The sequence below is a fragment of the Hemitrygon akajei genome, chromosome 22 (genome assembly GCF_048418815.1).
Source record: "Hemitrygon akajei chromosome 22, sHemAka1.3, whole genome shotgun sequence".
Classification (NCBI taxonomy): Eukaryota; Metazoa; Chordata; class Chondrichthyes; order Myliobatiformes; family Dasyatidae; genus Hemitrygon; species Hemitrygon akajei.
This window is the reverse complement of record NC_133145.1, coordinates 59,756,104-59,781,514: the sequence shown is the minus strand read 5'-3', so window position 1 is coordinate 59,781,514 and position 25,411 is coordinate 59,756,104. Positions and strand designations below refer to the sequence as shown.

The window sequence follows — 25,411 nt, the reverse complement described above, 5'->3', positions numbered from 1 at the left end:
AAATGACCAGAGACAAAACCTTAAAAAAATTATCAAAACTTTCTAATGTTGCAGATAATTAAACAGATTAATTTAAGTCATTCACAACTGCAGCTTGCATCTCGACCCCCATCAATAACATTAACATCTCAACAGAATAATAAGCACATTAGTCTTGATTATCCACCCATTTACTTAGGTTCACACAGGAAGGGAAATTATCTATCAGCCCAACTAGTTCATGCTAACCAAGATTCCATCTAAGCTAGTCCCAAATCCCTCTAAACCAGGGGTTCCCAACCTGGGGTCTATGGACTCCTTGGTTAATGGTAGGGGCCCAAGGCAAAAAAAGGTTGGGAACCCCTGCTCTAAACCTTTCCTATAAACTCCTGCTCTGTGTTCCTGTCCAAATAACTTGAAAACATTATTAATGCCTCAGCCACTTCCTTTGGCAGCTCATTCCGTATACTGACCACTCTCCAAGTGAAAATGTTGTCCCTCAGGTTCCACGTAAATCATAATACATTGATAATTGTCCAACCAGAGTTTTTAAATCTCCACCTTTGAATCTCACATCTTTCGTAAAGTATTAATTCTTACAACTGAACTGTTCCAATGCTGAAACCATTATACAAATGAAAATTAGACTGTTGATGTTCAGAAAACCAGTCGACCACAGTGAACAATACAGAACTTGAAGCTATGTCATTCAGACATCCACTAAGGTGGTACTTCATTGAGAATTAGTATTCAGAAGCAAGACTTGTGCTGCTATGTTCCAACTCTCAATGACATTCTCAAATAGTACCTAGCAGCATCTGGGCCACAGGACTTGGTGTGACCATTGGAAATGTTTTCATTTATATTAGTCATTCTCAGACTGGTTTTAATTCAATTCAAATGCTAAGATTTGAGCACTTGATAAATGATTAATAATCCAGTCCAAAAACTATTATAATACTCTTGTCATTTTAATTATTTGGTTGTGACGCAATTTTGCAACAACTGGTGGACATGTTTCTTTGTCAAGTGTTTTAACTATGATGGAGAGGCAGAAAATTTTAATCCTTGGAACAGACCTACTTTATCAATTACCTTCCTCTGTCTCTTCTAAGTATGCTGACATCAGTTTATTGCTCGTGACCTGCAATGTAAACGAAAAATAAAGGTAAGGCAAGAAACAATTCTTTCCTTGGTCTCAATATAATTTTCAAAGGATGCCATACACAAAGCAAACAGCTTTCCTGATGCTGGTGGGTGCCAGTTCCACTGAAACGCCATACTTACCCTCATGTGACATTTTAAAGGCTAATTTTATTTGTTGGGGCAGGATGAGGATACATCTCTAGCAGAGGAGGTGTAAGGCGCTCCTTTCTTCCGCTAGCCTGCGGGTCACCCTTGGGCAAGGTGTAGCACCTGCTTTGACCATCCCCCAACAGGGTCATATGAAACCATGGGAGCAGATGGTGGATGGTCATATGAGCAGCTGGTACGAGTCACAAGTCCTGGTTCTGCGACCACAGACACCAGGCAGGCAATCTCTGAAGAGTATTGTTAATGGCTGAGGTCAACCGTCTTGCAAAGACACTGCCCAGAAGAAGGCAATGGCAAACCACTTCTGTAGAATTTGCCAAGAACAATCACGACTGCCCATGTTATCTGATGCGGCACATAATGATGATGATTTATTTGTCACATGTACATCAAAACATAGTGAAATGTGTGGTTTAGCTAAATCTGTGCCTGAGTAAAGCTACTGCAGTGGAAGATGCTAAAAGATTGATATTCTGAAGAGAGCTACAGTTCACATTTCCAAAAAAAAAGCTTGTCAGGAATGACTATATTCAACCACAATAGAACAAAATCTGCATGGATCCTCTCAATTAAACAGAAAATGGAACCAGCCAGAGCCCCATGGTGCATTCGAAGAGCTGGTAATGTGCAGGAATAACAACCAGAGACTGGTAAATGAGAAAAATGAATTCAAATCCCACAAGAGCCAGAGGAATTTACATTCAACTAATTAACCAATCAGGCAAGCCTGTCTCATAAAAAACTCATCTGAATCACTGACATGAAGGAAAGCTACCAACACTTTCTTGGTTTGCCCTATGTTCAGTGTTGGCAGCACAATGGCATTGCAGGACGTACAGCTGCAGAATCCGGATTCCATTCCATTCTCTGGCGCTGTCTGCATGCAGTTGTATATTCTTCATGTGAATTTTTCCAGTTTCCTCCCACATTCCAACAATTTGGGGGTTGATAATGAAATGGCTCCTGTAAATTCTGTTAGTTAGTGGTAAGAAACAGAAGAACTTGGAGGGGGGTTGAAGGGTGGAATGCTTGTTAACTGGCATGAGAAATAACAGATTGAAGTGGAATAAATGTGCATTGGGATAGCTCTGGAAGTCAATGTGGACTCCACATGCCTTCTGTGTTATAAGGAAATATGAAAAACAAGATCAAGATCAACTCTGCTGAAAGGCCATTAATCTCTTCACACAGATGCAGCTTGGCAAGTAGTTCCAACATTTCCTGTTTCGATTTTGGATTTACAGAATATATATTATTTTGCTTTTGTATCAATCACATGATAATGATTGATAAAAAGTGATGCCTAAGAGACCACAGACTTGACTGCATACAATAAAGAATCCAATAGCACCTTTTGGGAATGCTAAATTGATGGAGATAGGAGGAAAGGTTAATCCACTACTTGTAAAGGTACATATTTCCAAAACTGCTGTTAAACGTGTAGTGTCCTCAGTGATAAGTAATGAATCTTCAATGATTCTACAAACACAATAGTACACTGCCAGAACAAAACTTAACCATAACACTCAACAGCCATGCAGAAAGGGTGTGACAGAATGAGTTATGGACACTTCGTTAACTCTTAACAGATTACTCACCTCCATTTCTGAAAGTAGTACTTTGAGCCTGGTTACATCTTTCGTTATCAAACCATTCTAGAGAAAACATTCAAGAGAATGCAACAATTTAGTATTAAATGCTCAAAAATTTGACTCTTCTTCAAGGACATATCCAAGTCCTGACCATTCACTCAGTGGGTGTACCATACCGTCACTTTTCCGATGTAATGTCCTCTGCAATCACAAGCTACAAAATATCCTAACTGCTACTGTTGTGCTCAAATTATAGGAATAAAAGATAACTGCAAGATATGACATGAAACAACAGACAACAAATTGTTATGCTCATTCTTAATTTGACACATTCTGATACTTCAAATTCAAAGTACATTTATTATCGAAGAATGTATAAATTATACTGCCTTGAGATTTATTTGTTTACAGGCAGTCTCAAAGCAAGAAACCCGGAAAAAAAATTTAAAAATATAAAGACCAACCCCCAATGTGCAGTGAAAGAGAAAAAAACACAAATCATGCCAATAATAGAAGCAAGCAACATTACGAACCAAATTGAGTTGTGTACTTTTTTTAAAATCAAAAGCTGAAATATTTTCTGGTTTTTTTATAGAGTTCTATAAAAAGTCCCAAATTATATTTTAAGGTTCTTAATGACCAAACCAAAAGTAAAGACATTTGTGGCTTCATCATACTTTATTCATTATATGTGATCAATCAACCTATTGTTTAAGCATTATATTCCATTGGAATGTCTGAACTTCATAACTCCCTTGATACTATGGACACTTGCACATGCCTTATTGCTGTTAATATTTGCCACAATACTGCAGATGGTCAAACTCATGAAATACAGCAAGTAATAACAGTGTAAAATAATTTGATTGCATAGCACTAAGTGTCACTGACTGCCCCCACTCAAAGCTGAGCAGTAAATCATCAGTTGAAATGCATTGGACAAGTCGTTCATTCCCTACAACTTTAACAGGGTGTCCAGTAACACCTTTAATATGTCTATATTTAGCAACAAAAGTGTAGTTTAATCAGGCTATTTGATCATTCATTGAAAAAAGGTTGATCCAGTGCCACCTGCCAATGCTTGACTGGTTTCTCTCTCACTGCTGCAGGAGGAAGGTGCAGGTTTGATAGCCTCGCTGTGATTTGTGACTGTGGGACTTTCTTTGGGGGGTACTCTGTGGTTCATGTTCCATGTGTTTCTGGTTACTCTTATTCTGCTATTAGTGAGATTTGATCGAGGTGCTTCAGTACCGAAGCCGCTCTGTAATTGAGGCCTGTAGTCATTGACACAACGCTAAACTGAATAGACTCAGGGACTCTGTGGTTCAATGGTTAATATTCTGTCTGTTAGTTGATCGCTTTTTGCTGCTTGTATGATTTCTTCCTTCGCACATAAAGTTTTTGGTGATTCCTTTAAATGGGTTCCATGGTCTTTCTTTGTTTCGTAGCTGTCTGAGGGAGGACAAATCTCAGAGTTGTATACTGTATACATTCTTTTATAATAAATGTACTTTGAGACTTGTTTTTGACAGGGCTGTTTATTCCCGGTGGAAAAACAGGAACTAACAGCAACGTGTTTGTTCCTCTACGTGTACAATGACAGTAATGTGACCTGTTCATTAGTAGAAACTCCAGCAAATGTCAAGGCCTTTGAACAGAAAATCCTACAAAGAGCAGTGGAAACAGCCCAATCCATCCCAGTAAAGTCCTCCCCACTATGGAGCACATCTACACAGAGCACTGTCACAGGAAAGCAACATCCATCAAGGACCCCACCACCCAGGCCATGCTCTCTTCTCACTTCTGCCATCAAGAAGGTGGTACAGGAGCCTTAGGACCAACATCATCTGGTTCAGAAACAATTATTATCCCTCAACCATCAGGCTCTTGAACCAGAGGGAATAACTTCATTCAATATCACTTGCCCCATCACTGAATTGTTCCCACAACCTATGGACTCACTTTCAAGGACACTTCATCTCATGTTCTCTACTCATTGCTTTTTTTTTCTCTTTTGTATTTGTAGTTTGCTGTCTTTTGCAAATTGGTTGTTTGGCTGTCCCGTGAAGTGCAGCCTTCCATTGGTTCCATAGTGTTTCTTGGATTTACTGTGTATGCCCACAAGAAAATGAAACTCAGGCCTGTATATAATGACATATGTTCTTTGATAATAAGTTTACTTTGGATTTTGAATGTGGACCATGGGATGGAAACTTGGAGGCTGTCAAGTTCTGATTGCAAATAGTAAAACTCATGAAATATAATTACCGTAACTTTCTTTTTGAAGATGATTAGATTGAGTGAGTACTGCAAACTATTTAACCAGTGTGACATAATAGTAATCAGTGTGACAGAAGGGTACTACATTCCCTTCAACTACCAGGCTCCTGAACCAGTGTGAATAACTTCGCTCGCCTCAACAGTGAACTGATTCCACGAACTAAAGACCAACTTTCAAGGACTCTACAACTCATGTTCTCAATGTTAATTATTACTAATTTATTTATTATTGTCATTATTAATGTATTTACAGAGTTTGTCATCTTTTGTATATTGGCTTTGTGTCTTTTTTAGTGTGTAGTTTTTAATTGATTTTATTATATTTCTTTGTAATTACAAGAATGCCCGTAAGAAAATGAATCTTTGGGTAGTATATGGTGACATATACATTCTTCGATAATAAATTTACTTTGGGCTTTGAACCAGTGTGATGAAATGGGATGTTCAGCCTCCTGCTGAACATAGACTCTAGCAAGGACTACAGCCAAACAATCACTTACAACTGCATCATTCCAGTTCTGGTCAGTATAAACTCATCTCATCTTATACTACCAGCTTGTAGGAATTTTATATCATGATCTTATGCAATAACCATCATCAGTGGCATTATCTATAGCCAAATAGTAGCGAGAATGAGTATTTCGTTCCCATAACATAACCAAATAAGAGAGAATGCAAGAGAAGACTATGCTGGAGTGAGATAGAGAGTGGCAGAAAGTTTAAGAGAATCATAAACACCAGCATGCTTATGCTGGACTAGCTGGTGTGCTTCTGCACAGAAAACTAAATATAATTATGGTCAGGCAATAAACCAAGAAAGGGAAAGTCATGTAATAACATTTGAAACATTCTTTTTATTCTCTCAAGTGTGAACTCAGCTGATCACACTTTCAAAAACTGGCAACCCAACTGATTATTTTGTATATGACACCTGCTGCAGGGTGAAGAGCATATTGCTCAGTGATAGCTATTTCAGCCACTACCTACGATACACTTTCATTCAGATTAATCAAATCTCACCACAAAATTAATTCTTCACAAAATTCTAACAAATTCTGTATTCGTGTCATTTCCAGTTCATTGATGATAAACAATAGAACTAGAATTTGCAATAATGGGATGGGTTCTCACAATTCAGATGGGAGCTGTTACATAAAAATATGTACTTCTTTGAAATCTTTGCTGAAAACGCCATTGATTCATTTATTTCATTATATCAGATTCATTTTATTTATCACATGTACATTGAAATATATAATGAAATATGCCATTTGCATTAATGACCAACATAAGGATGTGTTGGGGCAGCCTGCAAGTGGAAGCAGAATAGGTTCAGGCAACCTATTTAATACTATTTTTCCCTAAATGACCCCAAAGACCAAGTCCTCTAATTTGATTAGACAATGGTTCCAATAGCCAGGCTGTTTTCTAACAGGTAGTTTCTAGTAGTTGGCTACGTCACACTAATATATGTGGGTATGCACCCTTTCACTAGAAGCAACTCACTGGGTTTGGTAAGGTAATGGGCAAATAAGCCTGCAGAAAGAGGCTGAAGACAACTTTATATTTCACTAGTTTCAAGTGAACTTCAAATACAAGTTGAAATATGTCACATTACCTGGCACTCCACCACAACTGTAATGAATGACAACAGGAGCAGTTAATGGGCAAAATTAGTAGATTGCTTGTCAGTTCTCTTCTTAAAATAGAAAAATAGATTTGAGTAACATACAAAGAATGTTGGTGGAACTCAGCAGTTCAGGCACCATCTATGGAAAGAAAAAGAGTTGACGTTTCAGGCTGAAACCCTTCATCAGGAATTCCTCCAACATTCTGTGTGTGTTTCTCTGAGTTTCCAGCATCTGCAGAATCTCTTGCATTTAAAATCGATTTGAGAATGACTAGAAGGGTCGCAACTCTGCTGTCTCCTGGGTTGCCATATACTATTATTGGGGCCAACACTTGAGAATGTGAAGAAGAGTGTCTGCAGACCACAAAAACTCCACCACTGACTTAAAATTTATATGCCAGGTTTAAGCACAATCTCTGCCTCTTTTATGTGAACCTAAGTTCAGTATTATACATGATGTATCCTCCTTACACTTGTGGACCTAGCTGAAAAATCTTTGAATCCATTTAGAAAATCTGAAATTATAAACTACAAGTTGAACATAATAATTTAAATCACTTCAAACCACTCACACAAATTTCCCAGTGGCCAGCTCAAATGTAAGGTAAGGTCCAGAAATTACAGCACAGTGCGAGGTAAAAAAAACAAACTATATAACTACTAAGGGCACCTCATCATTTTACTACCATTTCGTTAGAACAGTACCGATATAAGAAATTTCTGCTAAGTTATGGAGGGGGAAATAAAAATCATAATACACAACCTACCAAAGATTCCCCCATCAAGGATTTTGATAAAATGCTGGACACTGCTTGTAACTTGCCCTCCACGTACATGCAGCGAAACACTGCTTGCAGTGTGCCGTCTCCCTTGGCCAGTCCCTCTGACAACACTGTAGACACAGAAATATAAACCTTTCTTTACTTCACAGACTTTATTCCCAAAAGTCTGTCAACAGAAATTATTAACTAAGAACCCAGGAGATCAGTTATTATATTTCTCCGCAGAACTCTTTCCTTGTGCCCTTCATAGAAGTTGGGTCTGTTGATCAGCAAAGATATGCAGGGGTATTGGAACAAAAAGCTGAGAAATCAGCAGCACATGACTTGGATGAAGTGTGAAAGAGGCAATCAGGTATAGGGCGATGCAAGTGGAGTAGAACAACAGAACTTGCAATGCTGCTTTCTGCAAAAGGCAGCCATTTCCTCTGGAGTAACGTGCAAAGTTATGACCGTAAAAATCATACAAAATAGGTCATTAGTCAAGATACGTCACTGGCAAAGAGCAATGATCATTTCAGTAATTAGGGTATAATGTGACAAATTACATTCAAGTTATCATAAAATATGGATTCAAAATCAAAGTGACATAAAAATCCACAATGATATAATATCTGGTCTAGTGACACTAAATGGCCAACTAGTCTTCCTGCTTTGGGTGTATTTGCTTCTAAGTAACAAGACTTCAAAATGATGGACTGAAAATATCCAAGATCATAAGGGAGTTAAAAAATAATGAATCAATTAAGATGGTTAGGTCAATAAAATGAAAATAACAGCAACAAAAAATAAATTGGTTTCACTTTAAGTCTACTAAAGTTGCAAAATCAATATGAAGCAAAACATTAAAATAGCTATCAAAAACACGATGAAGAAAATGGAACGTGTTTTGACAGAAAGATGAGATGGAAGGATACTGTTATAAGACAGGCATTGTGATTGGCATGTGAAATATTTCAGTCAATTGCTCTTTCGTTAGTCCTTAAAATTCCATGAAAGAATTAAAACTACATCTTAGCTGCATCAAGAGAAAACAAGAAACTGCTCAAAGATTTTAATTATTTGAAGGACTTTACTTGCTCACAACTATGCTGTACAGTATTGTGCAAAAGTCTTAGGCACATATAAAAAAGTTCTGTAAAGCAAAGATGCTCTCAAAAATAATGAAATGAAAAGTTTCCAAATACCGAAACATTTACGAGAATTTAGAATTTATTTAAATCTTACATCCATCCCACGTGAGGGAGTAAAAATCTTTGTGTTATGACTCCGTTGCAATGTGCAGACATGTGAATTTAAAAGTCTAATGGCTTGTAGAAAGAAGCAACCCCATAGGTCCTGGCTTTAATGCTGTGGTATAGCTTGCCAGACGGAAGCAGCTGAAATAGTTTATGGTTGGGGTGACTGGTGTCCCCGATGATCTTCCAGGCCTCCTTTCTGCACCTTCTGCTATAAATATCCTCAATGGAGGGAAGTTCACATCCAGAGATGCACTGGGCTGTCTGCACCACTCTCTGAAGTGCCCAGCAATCAAGATTGGTGCAGTTCCCACACCAGGCAGTGATACCAGTCAGTTAGCTAGTCAGTATGCTCTCAATGATAACACTATAGAATATTTTGAGGATTTGGGGGCCCGTGCTGAACTTCTGAGGTAGAAGAGATGCTGCTGTGCTTTCTCGGTGTATACACTCCAGGTGAGATTATCAATGACATGTATATCGAGGAACTTGAAACTATTCACCCTCTCAACTGCAGACCCATTGATGTTGATCAGGCCGAGCCTATCTCCGTTCCTCCTGTAATCCACAACCAACTCTTTTGCTTTTTGGACATCAAGGGAGAGGTTGCTATCCTGGCACCAATGTGTCAGAGTGTCAAACTCTCCTCTGTGAGCTGACTCATTACCACTAGAAATAAAACCTATCAAAGTCATGTCATCTACGAATTTGATCAGCAGGTTGGAGCTGTGTGTGGCAGTACAGTCATAGGTGTAAAGAAAATAGAGAAGGGGACTCTGAACACAACCCTGGGGGGGGCACCTGTGTTGGGGGTCAGAGGGAAAGAGTTGAGGGGGCCCATCCTTACTACCTGTTGGCAATTCAATAGAAAGTCCAGGATCCAGCTGCACAAGGTGGGGTGTAGGCCGAGGTCTCTGAGCTTCCTGTCAAGTCTGAAGGGAATTATGATGTTGAACTGTAGTCCAGGAACAGCATTCTAACATGTGCATCCTTCTTCTCGAGGTGAGTAAGGACAGTGTATAGTGCTGTGAATCAGTAAACAGAGAAATCTAAACTAAATCAATATTTAGCACGACCATCCCTTGCCTCTTAAACTGCATCAATTCTCTTAGGTTCACTTTCGTAAAGTTCTTAAAGAAAACTGGACGCTATGTTGTCCCAAGCATCTTGGAGAACTTGCCACAGTTCTTCTGCAGACTTCAACTATGTCGCTTGCTTCTGTCTCTCCAGGAAATTCCAGGCAGCCTCAACCATGTCGGGATCAGGGTTCTGTGGAGGAAATGTCATCTGTTGCAGAACTCCTTGTTCTTCTTTTCACTGAAAGTAGTTCTTTATGACCTAGACCATGCGTTTGGGGTCATTGACCTGTTGCAGAATTAAGTTGGAACAGATCAGACATCTCCCTGATGGTATTGCATGATAAATAAGAATCTGCTTGTACTTCTCAACATAGAGGATTCCATTAATTCTGACCAGATCACCAACTCCATTTGCAGAAATGCAGCCCCCAACCTGCAGAGAACCTCTGCCATGTTTTACTGTTGGCTGCAGACACTCAGCCAAGTAGTGGTCTCCAACTCTTCCACACACAAACTGCCTCCTGCTTGAGCCAAAAATTTCAAATTTTGACTCATCTGTCCACAGCACTTGCTGCCATTGTTCAGAACCCCAGCCTGTGTGTTTCTGTGCCTTGGCTTCGTTTCCATTTCGGAGGAATGGTTTTTTGGACTGTAGAGAGGTATACTTGGATTCCAGTGGTTTCGGTAAGTTCAGAGCTGACAGCAGTACTGGACTTCTTCTGATTTAGAAGGGGCATCGGTTTGAGTTTCTCTCATCTGCTGCACTCTGCTTTCATAGCCAACCACTGAGTTTCTAGCCCTCAACCTTGCATGTTTCTTTGTGTTTCTTCAGTGGAGCCTGGACAGCACATCTTGAAACTCCTGTCTGTTGTGAAGTTTCTGCTTGGGAGAGACCTTGCTGATGCAGGATGTCCACCTTGTGTCTTGTTACTATGCTCACTCTTGCCATGGTGTAAGAATTAATGATTTGAATATTAAACTGTCACATCTGCCGTGCCCACACTTTTTAGTTTGGTTGTCCATTGCCCAGTTTGATTCTTTCTATACCTGTTTCTGTTCCAGTTAATCAATTTAGTTCATTCAATTCATTATGCATTAATCATTAGCATCTTGTTTATTATCTTTGTTTAATCAGACACTACAAAAACTTCTCCAACATTTAATTTTTTGGAAAATGAGTGGAAATCTAAAATTTCCTATTTTTCTACTGACATATTAATGCAGAAGATTAAAAATAAGCATTTAAAACAAAACTTAAGAGTGCCTAATACTTTTGCACAGAACATCAGCAGAGAATTCTCATACGTGCTAACATAACATTGAAAGCCATCACTAATCCGATGTAGTGAGATAACAGACTACAGTTCATCCAAAAGCTTAGAGAACAGTACGGTTATAAGAGGAACAGCAGAGGGGAACAGGGATTAAAAGGTAAATGTTAGAGATGTGCTGAGTTGGTGGGAGGGAGAAAAAACAGCAGGAAATGAAAGGGAGCACAGAAAAATGGTAAAGTGGGGTGCTCAAAAAGGTTGGAATGGGGAAGCAAGATTAAAAAATGAAAACTAGGGAACACAAATTGGTAAAATAACAGCGTCTGAGACAGGTGAAAAGAGAGAGCAAGAGATGGAAGAAATGAGAACAAGTGGAATCATGATCTTCAGTTTAGGGGGTGATTAATTTCATGGGAAGTTGCTATAATTCTCATACTTGCAAAACAGCCAATGAGCAAGGCACCAATGGTCCCACAATCACAGCGGTAAAAAATGGATTTTAAAAAAGATGCCTTTTCACAAAAAAGCAGCCTAATTTTAACAGCAATCACAAACTTATCACACAAATATCCTTCAGCATTAACATTTAAAGAGATAAATTCCAGACAATTTTGGAGAATTAATTTGGCTAGAATTAAATACTTAAAAAACTATGAAGTTCAGCAAATACTGTGCACAAAATAGATAACCATTGGTGTTGACTGATACCTAATGTACAGTGATTAGTTGATAGTTCAATGGTGCATAAAATTTCTTTGATTCCCACCAAAAATACAATTCTACTCCATTATTTATGTAAGAATGATTGCAGAACATACCAATTTTACAGTCTTCATCAGCCTGGTCATAGTTTTTCTGCAAAAGAGAACAAATAAAAGCTACCTTTAGCATTGGCGTTTGATTCAACCATTACCAATTATATTTCAGTAAATCCCAGTTTCAGCAAATAAACTCAATAAAATTCTCATTAAATGATTTGGATGCATGTGTCAATTTAATATTTCATACACCACTGCCAAAAAAAATACTGCGAGAAGAATTCAACAGGTCAAGCAGCATCTGCAGGGGAGAGGGGTGTCATCAATGTTTTAAGTCAAGACTTCACCATCAGGATTAGATGTAGGATCTGGACTCAAACATCAACAATTCTTTACAACCCATATCCCCCCTCCCCCACATAAATGTTGCACAACCCACTGACAGCCTTCCACAGTTAATTTATTTTTCCAGATTCCAGCTTCTGCAGTCTCCTGTCTCCCCATCATTTGCTGATGATGGCATGAATTTAATACAATTTATTTTCTAATTTTCTGTTTCTTCCCTATTTCATTGAATTCCAGACAAATTTTCCAGTGACTTTGCTTACAATCATGACAAAGCAGTTTCAATTTACCACCTGGTGCACGTCTGAAAATAGTTGGAAAAGCTGTTTCAAGTTTCTATATAGTCTGTTTGATTACTTGACCTAACATGCAAATAGATATGCTGAAACTTTTACTCAAAAGTACTTGAAATGCTACCTCGTGTTACAAGGGGTTCACTGGCGATACCAGTTGCTGATACATTACTGTTCAGTTTTTGCCTGGCCAATAGTAACAATCAACATGCAATTTGAATTAATTTTTTGTTAATAAAATAAGGGAGCTCCAGAAATTATCCTTCACGAATCTAGCAAGTTTACCACCATCTGCATGACCTTCACTGTCCAAGACAGCAACAGTGCAAAGCTTAAATCTCACACACTTACTCTGCCTTTCGACAAATAAGAACTTGTCTTCACAGCAGCAACTATACAAGTTTGAGGTGATGAACTGCAAATCCATTATGCATGTTGTATCCACAAATTTACAGACACTCCACTGTCTCATGCAAGGACAGGAACTGCATAGAGTGTTCCTGGCTTTGGAAACATACCATAGATCTGAACACAGAGTGCTGAAATGGCCCAGCAACAATTTTCTCACATAAGCAAGATGAAATTGTGAACCAAATCAACATACACTCAGTGGCCACTTTATTACGTACACCTATTTGTTAATCCAAGTATCTTATCAGTCAACCATGCGGCAACAACTCAATGCATAAAAGCATGCAGACATGGTCAAGAGGTTCAGTTGTTATTCAGACCAAACATCAGAATGAAGAAGAAATGTGATCCAAGTGACTTTAATCATGGAATGATTGTTGGTGCCAGAAGGATTGTAGCTTGAGTATCTCAGAAACTGATCTCCTGGGATTTTCACCTACAACTGTCTCTAGAGTTTACAGAGAATGGTGCAGAAACAGAAATAAAAACAATCCAGTGAGCAGTACTTGTCTTCAGAGCAGCCAAATACAAGTTTGAGGTGATGGAATGCAAAACCATTTGCATGAATTTCCAGTCAGTCCACTGTCTCATGTAAGGACAGGAACTGCAAAAGGTTTTCTTGGCTTTGAAACATTTCACGTGTCTGCATATAGAATGCTGAAATGGCCCAGCGACAATTTTATTGTGCAAGCAAGCTGAAAGTACTGAACCAAAGCAACATATTTTAGGCACCTGTGGTAGGCAGTTGGCAGGCCTACACTGCAGCTTAACTTGTTGTCCACCCAAGATGTTTGATTTACAAAATTAACTTTGAAAATGAAACAATGAGTACTCCAGTAGATTTGATCCATGCATATGTGGCAAACATTTTCTAAGGCTTAAAACACTGGCTGGAGTGACATTTTAAGTGAATGAAAAATAAATAACCAAAAGTAATTACTAATCTAACATGCAGCTTACATTAGGGGTCTTTCTGTCAAATCAAAGAATCTATTCCACTCAATGTGAGCACAATCAGCAAAGCTTCTCATGCCCTTTCCCACAGCCCTGAAAATTCTTTCCTTCAGAACTCTATCATTGAATTTGCCTCCACAACCAGCCAGACAATGTATTCCAGATGCTGATCACACATGGTTTAAAAATTATTTCATTGTGAGTTATAGGGGCAGGTTGGAGAGGCAAGGACTTTATTCCTTCGAACACATACACTGAAAGATGATCTTACAAAGGTGCACATAAAATGATGAAGGGCTGAATGCACAGAGTTCCCAAGGTTGAGAATTTGAGAACTAGAAAGCGTAGGTTTAAGAGAAGAGGGGAATGATGCAATAGGAACTCAAAAAATAACAATTCTTTTTACACAAAGTATGGTATTTATGCTGCCAGAGAAAGTGGTTGAAGCAGGTACAATAACAATTCTAAAAGACAAGCAGACGGGTAGATGGATTGGAAAAGTTTAATGTTACAGGCCAAATACTGGTAATGGAACGAGTTAAGATGAGGCATCTTAGTTTGCATGGACAAGTTGGGCCAAAGACCCTGTTTCTGTGCTGAATGTCTCTATTACTCATGTCACTTCTGGTTCTTTTGTAAATCATCTTCACAGTGCTGAACAAACTTATGGGCCTGAAAATAGACAAGTCCACTGGTCCTGATGGAATGCATCCCAGGGTACTGAAAGAAATGGTAGTAGTTATAGTACAGGCTTTGGTGATGATTTATCAAAATTCTCTGGACCCTGGGCAGGTCCCAGCGGATTGGAAGACAACAAATGTCACACCACTGTTCAAATAAGGATGTAGGCAAAAGGCAGGTAACTATAGGCCAGTTAGTTTAATATCTGTAGTTTGGAAAATGCTTGAAGCTATTAGTAAAGAAATAGCGAGGCATCTGATAAGAAATGGATCCATCAGGCAGATGCAGCATGGATTCAGCAAAGGCAGGTCCTGTTTGACAAACTTATTGGAGTTCTTTGAGGATATAATGAGTGCAGTGGACAGAGGGGATCAGATGGACATTATTTACTTGGATTTCCGTAACGTGTTCAAAAAGGTGGCAATAAAAGACTTATCCACAAGATAAGGATGCATAGCGTTGGGGGTGATGTATTAGCATTGATAGAGGATTGGTTAGCTAATAGAAAGCAGAAGAGTTGGGACACACAGGTGTTATTCTGGTTGGCAATCAGTGGTGAGCGGTGTGCCGTGGGGGTCGGTGTTGGGCCTACAACTGTTCACGATATACATTAACGATCTGCAAGAGGGGACCGACTGCAGTGTATCTAAGTTTGTTGATGATACTAAATTGAGTTGAAAAGCAAATTATGCAGAAGATACGGAGAGTCCGCAGAGATATATAGGTAGGTTAAGTGAGTGGGCAGATGGAGTACAATGTTAGTAAATGCAAGGTCAACCATTTTGGAAGAAAAAATGAAAGAGTAGATTATTATTTAAATGGTAAAAAATTGCAGCATACTGCTGTGTAAGAGGGACTTGGGGGTGCTTGTACATGAATCACAAAAGGTTGGTTTGCAGGTGCAGCAAGCTATCAAGGAGGCAAATGGAACGCTGACCTTCATTGCTAGAGGGAATGAATTTAAGTGCAGGGAGGTTATGCTGCAACTGTACAGATACTAGAGAGGTCGCATCTGGAGTACTGCGTGCAGTTCCGGTCTCCTTACTTGAAGGATATACTGGCTTTAGAGGTGGTGCAGAAGAGGATCACCAGGTTGATTCCAGAGATGATGGGGTTATACTATGAGGAAAGATTGAGTCATCTGGGACTGTACTCACTGAAATTCAGAAAAATGAGAGGAGATTTTATAGAAACACATAAAATTATGAAAAGGATAGATAAGGTAGAGGCAGGAAAGTTGTTTCCACTGGTAGGTGAGACTAGAAATAGGGGACAAATTCTCAAGATTCGGGGGAGTAGATCAAGGACGGAGATAAGAAGGAACGACCTTTCCCAGAGTGTGGAGAATCTGTGAAATTCTTTGCCCAATGAAGCGGTAAAGGCCACCTCAGTAAATATATTTAAGACAAGGTTGGATAGATTTTTGCAGAGTAGAGGGATTAAGGGTTACAGGGAAAAGGCAGGTAGGTGGAGATGAGTCCATTGCCAGATCAGCCATGATCTTATTGAATGGCGGAGCAGGCTCGAAAGACCAGATGGCTACTGCTGCTCCTATTTCTTATGTTCTTATTCTTTGCCCTCTTGTCCTCAAAGCCTATGAGCTCAGCATTTAGATTGTCTACACCTTTCTGCTCCTATAAGATGAGTTTGGCTTCCTTTGATGCCATCTCTCCTTTTATAATCCTTCCCTCTGCTGATTTTTGCATGCTCTTTGATGTTTCAATGCTCCATCCTGAGCACTAATATTTCTCATATGGATTTGCAAATAGTTATTTGTATGCATGGAGTAAGCAAATGCAAAGATTCTTTTAAGGGCAAGACCCTTAATGAGCAGAACAGAGGAATCTTGGAGTCCAAGTTCATAACTCCCCGAAGGTGGCTACACAGATTGATAGGGTGCTTAAGGTGGCATATGGCATTATTAGTCGAGGCGTTGACGTCAAAAGTCATGAAGTTATGCTGCAGCTTTATAAAGCTCGAGTCAGACCGCATCTGGAGTACTGCATACGGTTTCTGGTCACCCCATTTGAGGCTTTGAGGATGGTGCAGAAGAGATTTACCAGGATGTTACCTGGATTAGAGGGTATCTGCTATGACAAGGTTGGACAAAATTGTGTTGTTTACTCCGAAGCAGCAGAGGCTGAGGGGAGATCTCACAGAGGTTTATAAGATTTTGAGAGGCCAGACAAAGTAAACAGACCATTACCTTTTTCCCAGGATTGAAATGGCTAATACCAGAGGGCATGCATTTAAGATGAGAGGGAATAAGTTCAAAGGGAGATGTGAGGGGCAAGATTTTTTTCCCTCACACAGAGTGCGAGGTACCTGGAATGCACTGTTAGAAGCAGAAACATAAGGGACGTTTAAGAGATGTTTAGATATGCATATGAATGAGAAGGAAAATGGAAGGATAAGGACATTATGTAAGCAGAAGGGATTAGTTAGCTATTTGATTACTAATTGATTTAGTTTGGCACAACATTGTAGTCCAAAGAGCCTGTTCCCCTGCTGTACTGTTCTATGTGCACTACACAAGGTTGTGGAGCTACCTGAGCAGCTGTCTCACAGCTCCAGCAGCTCGTGTTCAATCCAGACCATGTGCATTCCTTCCTTTACTCGTTTTTCCATCCATGTCCCAAAGACACACTGGCCACTGGAAATCATCCCTAATATGTTGGTGAGTGGTAAAATCTGGGAGGAGTTCATGGGAATATGGGGGAAATGGAAACAGTGTAAGATCAATATGTCAAACACGAAGAAATCTGCAGATGCTAGAAATTCAAGCAACACATACAAAGTGCTGGTGGAACACAGGCCAGGCAGCATTTATATGAAGGCTTACAATCTACGTTTCAGGCCAAAACCCTTCGCCAGGACTAACTGAAAGAGACAGTATGGGATTTGAAAGTGGGAGGGGGAGGTGCGAAATGATAGGAGAAGATGGGTATACAGTCTGCAAAGTCTTGGTGGATCAAATGGCCTGTTACAACACTACACGAATCCATGACTACACAAGAAAACCCTCAATAAAAAATTAATAACTAACCATATGCCATAACACAAGGCTCAAGATTAAAATTCACAACATTTGGATACTACTGTTGGCTCTTGCAACAGGAAAAAAGTCTTTATAGCCAGATATTCACATGGGTGACACAACAGGTAGTGATGCTGCCTCAAAGCTCCAGCAACCTGAATTAAATCGTAACACCAGTGCTGAAGTCTGGACTTTGCACCTTCCCCTTGTGATTGTGTAGGTACTCCAGTTTCCTGCCACATTGCAAAGATCTACTGGTTCGTGGATTAACTGACTATAGCAAATTAAGCCGTGTAGGTTGGTGATAGGACAATAAAGGCAGTTCATGACCATGTGAAAGGTAATAGATTACAAGGAAATACATTGAGAAATGGGATTGTTCTGAGGGCTGGCACAAACTCAATGGGCTGACAGGCCTCACTCTGTCATAAGGAAACGTCAAAATATGAAATCCACTTGCTTTTAACTTCTGGCCAAAAATTACATGATAGCCTAAAGTTGTAGTAAAGACAAGTCTACAGTATCTGAGACAGAAAGATCTTCAAACAAAAAATGTATCAAAGGATAAGAGGAGGGATCGGGAAGATGGCACACAGAAAGGATTAGCCATGATCCATGAAGTGGCACAAAAGTTTTGAAGGCCTAAACCTGCTCCTACATTCTACATTTCTGTCTTTAATATGCATAGCAGTTCATGCAAGCTTGAGATACATGGGATTATTTTTCTTACTCTTTCTCCATTGCTTTATTGCTCAGGGCAAGTCAATGACTGGAAAATAAGCTTTGAACAGGGTTAAAAAGAGAACTGACAACCACAGATATCCTCCATCATCCAAATATTTTTCCTTTGATGTCCATTCACTTTAGTTTCACCAGGGCTCCTTGACTCTACACTCAACCAAAAAGAGCCTTGATATCAAGATTAAAAATGGAGACATAGTGCAGCAAAATGTGCCCCAACACTATATGTAATTGTGTACACAGTGTGTTTGTCCCAGAGGTGTCTCCTCTCCCCACACAGTTTTTAAGCTGAATCAAAGTGTGAGACGGTTGCACACAGACAGGGGAGGAGTACCTGGACCGTTTGTTGCCCACGGACAACTTCAGTGAGATAATGAGCAGAATGCACTGATGTAACTTTGCTGCTTTGCATATTGATATCCAAAGTAAGATAGTAAAGGAGGAGCTACAGAAGGTAATAGATGCAATCCATTTCTAATATCTAAAGATAATTGTTACTGAGATCATGTGTAATGTAACAAAGGCAGGAGTCAAGTTAAGTCATTTTTTATTGTCATTTCGACCATAACTGCTGGTACAGTACATAGGAAAAATGAGAGAATGTTTTTTCAGGACCATGGTGTTACATGACACAGTACAAAAACACAGTACAAAAACTAGACTGAACTATGTAAAAAACAACACAGAAAAAAACTGGACTACAGACCTACTCAGGACTGCATAAAGTGCACAAAACAGTGCAGGCATAATAAACAAGACAATAGGCACAGTAGAGGGGGCAGTAAGTTGGTGTCAGTCCAGGCTCTGGGTATTGAGGAATCTGATAGCTTGGGGGAAGGAACTGTTACATAGTCTGGTCATGACAGCCCGAAAGCTTTGGAGCCTCTTCCCAGACGGCAGGAGGGAAAATAGTTTGTATGAGGGGTGCGTGGGGTCCTTCATAATGCTGTTTGCTTTGCGGATGCAGCGTGTAGTGTAAATATCCATGATGGTGGGAAGTGAGACCCTGATGATCTTCTCAGCTGACCTCACTATCCGTTGCAGGGTCTTGCGACCCAAGATGGCGCAATTTCTGAACCAGGCAGTGATACAGCTGCTCAGGGTGCTCTCAATACAACCCCTGTAGAATGTGATGAGGATGGGGGGTGGGAGATGAACTTTCCTCAGCCTTCTCAGAAAGTAGAGACACTGCTGGGCTTTCTTTGCTATGGAGCTGGTGTTAAGGGACCAGGTGAAATTCTCTGCCAGGTGAACACCGAGAAATTTGGTGCTCTTAACAATCTCTACCAGGGAGCCGTCAATGTTCAGCAAAGAGTGGTCGCTCTGTGCCCTCCTGAAGTCAACAACCATCTCTTTTGTTTTGTTCACATTCAGAGACAGGTTGTTGGCTCTGCACCAGTACGTTAGCCGCTGTACCTCCTCTCTGTACGCTGACTCGTCGTTCTTGCTGATGAGACCCACCACGGTCATGTCATCAGAGAACTTGATTATGTGGTTCAAGCTGTGTGTTGCAGCACAGTCGTGGGTCAGCAGAGTGAACAGCAGTGGACTGAGCACACAGCCCTGGGAGACCCCCGTGCTCAATGTGATGGTGTTGGAGATGCTGCTCCCGATCCGGACTGACTGAGGTCTCCCAGTCGGGAAGTCTAGGATCCAGTTGCAGAGGGAGGTGTTCAGGCCTGGTAGGCTCAGCTTTCCAATCAGTTTCTGAGGGATGATTGTGTTGAATGCTGAACTGCAGTCTACGAACAGCATTTGAATGTATGTGTCTTATTTGTCCAGGTGGGTTAGGGCCAGGTGGAGGGTGATGGCAATGGCGTCATCTGTTGAGCAGTTGGGACAGTACACAAACTGCAGGGGTCCAGTGAGGGGGGCAGCAGGGTCCTGATATACCTCATGACGAGCCTCTCAAAACACTTCATGATGATGGATATGGTAGCCACTTAGGCAGGACACTGAAGACTTCTTCGGCACGGGGACGATGGTGGTGGCCTTGAAGCACGTTGGAATGGTGGCGCTGCTCAGGGAGATGTTGAAGATGTCAGCGAGAACATCTGCTAGCTGGTGCGCACATCCTCTGAGCACTCTACCAGGAATGTTGTCTCATCCAGCAACCTTACATGGGTTGACCCTGCACAGGGTTCTTCTCATAATGGCCATGGTGAGACACAGCACCTGGTCATTTGTAGGAAGAGCTATCTTGTATTACAGAGCTGGACCTCAAGAATCATCACTGGATCATTATCCAACTACAGACTAATTAGTGAAGGGAAAGCAAATTGTGGAGGTGAACACATGGCTGAAGACGGACTGTGAAACAAGGACTTCATTTTACAGTGGATTTCACCAATGGTGGATTTTCACCAAAGAGGATTTCACTTCATGGAGGACTTCATTACACTTAATGAAAGTTGAATTGAGATGACCTCAGACTTCACTCTGAACTGGAATGAAACCAGGGTCCCTGCAGAAGTGATAAAAGAAGTGGTCACAGGCTTTAAATTACTAGTCACAAGTGGGTTCAAAGGAAAATGTGGACATTAATTACTTCTAAAACAAACAAAAGGAAAATAAATAGACACTAATTTAGGTAGTGCAGGTAAATGAAAAACCAAAACATGCAACGTTATTGAACCAGACGGATGGTAAAAGCATGAGGGAATATGAAACATAAGGGGAGGAAGGAAGTAGCTACATGTTATATAAACACACATTAGTACAAGCAACAAGTGAATGGCAGGTGACATTTCAAGGCGTGACAAATACTGTTACTCATGGCTGCAAGGATCCATAAAATATAAACAGGGAGGTAGGGTGGAAGTGAGGTGACAGGAGCCAGTGCAATAACGTTATAATTAATGAAGAAGTCACTTCATCATGTGAGAGAATACAATGTGGTCCTCGGGCAGTGAAGACTCTATGGATGACACCATGAAGTAAAACTAGATTTAAGACAGTAATATGAGTTGCATACTGTCACCTAGTATCATCTGTGACATTAGCCTCCCCACCAATGAAGAAACCTTCAAAACCCAAGAGCTCAAAAAAAGGCAGCATCCATCATTAAGGACCTATATGCCCCAAGGTGTGATCTCTTCTCATTACTACCATCACAGAGGATATACAGGAACCTGGAAAAACACATCCAACATTTTAGAAAAAGCTTCTTCCCCTCCATCATCAAATTTCTTAAGGTCCATGAAGTCATAAATACTACCTCACCATTTTGCTCTCTTTTTGCATAACATTTATTTTTATATACATTTTATCTTAACTTATAATAATTATTTTATGTATTGCACAGTACTGCTTCTGCAAAACAACAAATTTCATAACATACGTCAGTGATAATCAACCTCATTCTGATTCTTACTTGTTACAATTTTTAAAACATAATTAAAAATGCAAGTGGCAGAGAAAATAATAAATTTAATTTTCATTACTGGCAAAGCAAAGCCAACGTTTGTTGCCAAACTAACTACCCTCCTTCTTCAGTGAGCCTCCATCTTGAACCCTTCTGCCATTTACACTAACGATCAACACAGGCTGAATATATGCTGGGAACAGCCTACAAGTGTTGCCATGGTTCAGGCGGTAACATTACAGGTTCACAACTTACCACCCTAACTCATACACCTTTGGCATGTGAGAGGAAACCAGAGCACCAGGAGGCAAACCAAACGGTCAAAGGGAGAACATAAACTCAACGGGAATTAAACTACTGTCTCTGGCTCTGTAACAGCTTTATGCTAACCTCTACGCTATGGGATGTTGAGGGAGAACCTGTGGGAGGTGATACATCCATGCCCCAGCTGTCCTTGTCCTTCCTGGTAGCACATGACTTGGGATTTGTCAGAGTACACTAGGCAAGTAACAACAGTGCATCTTTTCAATAGTTCACATTGGAGGAAGAAATTAGTATTTAATATTTTTCATGGAGTGACAGCCCAGGGGTAGGTTTGCCGTAGAATGCGTATGCTCATGCCTGGATGGAGCATTGCATAATCGTCAGCTCAAATGCGTATTTGATTTCATGAAGGAAAGCTGCTAATAAAGCAGGTGAAGATCACTGGGCCCAAGATATAAGCCTGCAGAGATGTCCTGGAGTTGGGAGAACTGACAACTACAGACATCCTTGTTGCCCAACCATTTTTCCTTTGATGTCTATTGACTTTAGTTGCACCAGGGCTCCTTGATTCCACACTCAACCAAACACAGCCCTAATATCAAGGTCAATCACTCTCACTTTACTTGTCCCACTGGGCAAAGCTAGGACCAAGGTTACAATGGGGTTGGAACAGAATTTTCCTGGCAAACCAAAACCCGAATTATTCTTGAGGAGATGCTGCTTGATAACACTGTAAATCTCACCTCCCATCACTGGTGATAACTGACATATACTAAATGGATTTTAAAGAGCTAGACTGAATTTGTCCAACTTCTTGTGAACAGTATGCATCCGAGTAACATTCGACATTGATTGGAGGGGGGAATGCCAGTGTGGTACATATACTAGAATAATTTGGCCAGAACTGTAGCACGCTCTGGAGCAAAGGTTTTGAGTATGACATCTGAGTGGTGTCTGCTTCACTAAACTGAAACAAGACAATTGACCTTGTTAGGAAATTAGTCTCGTGGGTAGAGAAAGTAACAGCTTGGACCAGGTGGGAACAGGCCATGGAAAGGAGAGTGACATGGATTGATCTCTGGCAAGCAGAGCCACACTAAATCAAGTTCCTTGTCCAGGCAGTGTACAACATCTTGCCCAGCCCAGCCATCCACCCTGCATAGCTGAGGGAAGGTTGATGCCCCTAACTGTCTATTCTGTTCCAGAAGAACCTTGGAGCGCTTCCTGAGTTGCTGCCCAAAAACTTTTAGAAAGGGCCGATATTGCTGGAGACATGACCAGATATTGAAGATCCTCACGAAAGCAATCTTCTAAAGAATCAGTAACAGCAAACAAGTTAAACCCTGTAATTGAACCATCACCTTTGTGAGAGCTGCAGAGCAACCAGAAGCAAGAGTAAAGCCATCCACAGGGATTCTGGCACTCCCTCACAACTGGCAGTTCATGACTGATCTGGAGAAACAACTGAAGTTCCCACAGCACATCATCAAGATCACCTTGAGACCAGACAATACCTGGTAAGGCTCTGAAAAATCTTGTGCCAACAAACTGGCAGCATATTCAAGGACATTTTCAACCTCTCACTAGTACAGTCAGAAGTTCCCACCTGCTTCAAAAAGGCAACAATTATACCTGTGCCGAAGAAGAGTAGCTTGAGCTGCCTTAATGACTATCGCCCAGTAGCACTCATATCTATGGTGATGAAATGCTTTGAGAGGTTGGCCATGGCTCAAATGAACCCTTGCCCCAGCAAGGAATTGGACCCATTGCAATTTGCTGATTGCCGCAACAGGTGTAATCTCAATTACGGCAGATGTAATCTCAATGGCTTTTCCCACAGTCATAGATCACCTGGACAATACAAACACCGATGTCAGGATGCTGTTCATTGTCTATAGCTCAGTGTTTAACACCATCATTCCCACAGTCCTGATTGATAAGCTACATAACCTGGACCTCTGTACCTCCCTCTTCAACTGGATCCTCAGCTTTCTAACTGGAAGACCACAATCTGTGCGGATTGGTGATAATATCTCCTACTTGGTGACGAGCAACACTGCCGCACCTCAGGGGTATGTGCTTAGCCCACTGCTCTACTCTGTCTATACCCATGACAGTGTGACTAGGCAAGGCTCAAATACCATCTATAAATTTGCTGATGATACAACCATTGTTGGTAGAATCTCAGATGGATACGAAAGGGTGTACAGGAGCAAGATATACGAGCTAGTTGAGTGGTATCGCAGCAACAACCACGCACTCAATGTCAGTAAGACCAAAGAGCTGATTGTGGGCTTCAAGAAGGGCAAAGCGAGGGAATACGACCCAATCCTCATAGAAGGGTCAGAAGTGGAGAGTGAGCAATTTCAAGTTCCTGGATGTCAAGATCTCTGAAGATCTAACTTGGTCCCAATATATCAATGCAACTAGAAAGAAAGCAAAACAGCAGCTGTATTTCATTAGCAGTTTGAAGAGATTTGGTTTGTCGCCTAAAATAATCAAAAACTTCTATAGATGTACTGTGATGAGCATTCTGACAGGCTGTATCACTATCTGGTATGAGGGGTCTAGTGTACAAGACCAAAAGAAGCTACAGGAAGTTCTAAAATTAGTTAGCTCCATCTTGGCTTCTGGCCTCCCTCGTATCCAAGATATTTTCAAGGAATCCTGATGAAGGGTCTCGGCCCAAAAGGTTGCCAGTGCTTTTCCTTATAGCTGCTGCCTGACCTGATGTGTTCCACCAGCATTTTGTGTGTGTTGCTTGAATTTCCAGCATCTGCAGATTTCCTCGTGTTTGCATTTTCAAGGAATAGTGCCTCAGAAAGGCAATGTCCATTATTTAGGACCCCTGTCACCCAGCACATGCCCACTTCTCATTTTACCATCAGGAAGAAATTACCGAAGCCTAAAGGCACACACTCAGTGATTCAGGAACAGCTTCTTCCCCTCTGCCATACAATTCCTAAATGGACACTGAACCTACGAACACCTCACTTTTAAAAAATATATACACACACACACTTCCTGTAATTGACCTACTTAAATTCGAGATTATCATATATTACATTGTACTGTTACTGCTAAGTTAGCAAATTTCGTGACATATGCCGGTATAACAAGCCTGATTCTGATCTCAGAGACAGCAAAACACACCATCCTGCTAGAGCTGACAGTGCCGTGGGAGGAGCATCTGGAGCAGGTCCATGAGAAGAAGCTTGCCAGATACGTGGAACTGGTCAGCTACTGTCGGAGGCAGGAGTGGAAGGCAAAGTACATGCCAGTTGAAGTGGGCTGCTGGGGCTTCGCTAAACAGTCTCAGCACATTGGACATCGCCTGTATAAGGAGGCAGAGAGCCATCAGCAACATCACCAAGGCCTCAGAACGGCTCTGAATGAAGAGA

General features: G+C 40.7%; 1 protein-coding gene across 5 annotated transcripts in view; it reads right to left on the bottom strand.

Moving 5' to 3' along the window:
* The window catches only part of helz (helicase with zinc finger), a 302,830-nt gene that overhangs the window by 227,932 nt on the left and 49,487 nt on the right, over positions 1-25,411 (bottom strand). For 4 of the 5 annotated variants that reach the window (XM_073026388.1, XM_073026389.1, XM_073026390.1 and 1 more), the window contains exons 3-6: positions 11,981-12,017; positions 7,563-7,687; positions 2,892-2,948; positions 1,075-1,123 (exon numbers count right to left, since the gene is read on the bottom strand). In XM_073026388.1, coding sequence (XP_072882489.1) covers positions 1,075-1,123; positions 2,892-2,948; positions 7,563-7,687; positions 11,981-12,017 — 268 coding nt within the window. The remainder of the gene's footprint in view (positions 1-1,074; positions 1,124-2,891; positions 2,949-7,562; positions 7,688-11,980; positions 12,018-25,411) is intronic. The other variant, XM_073026392.1, reaches the window with a different exon arrangement.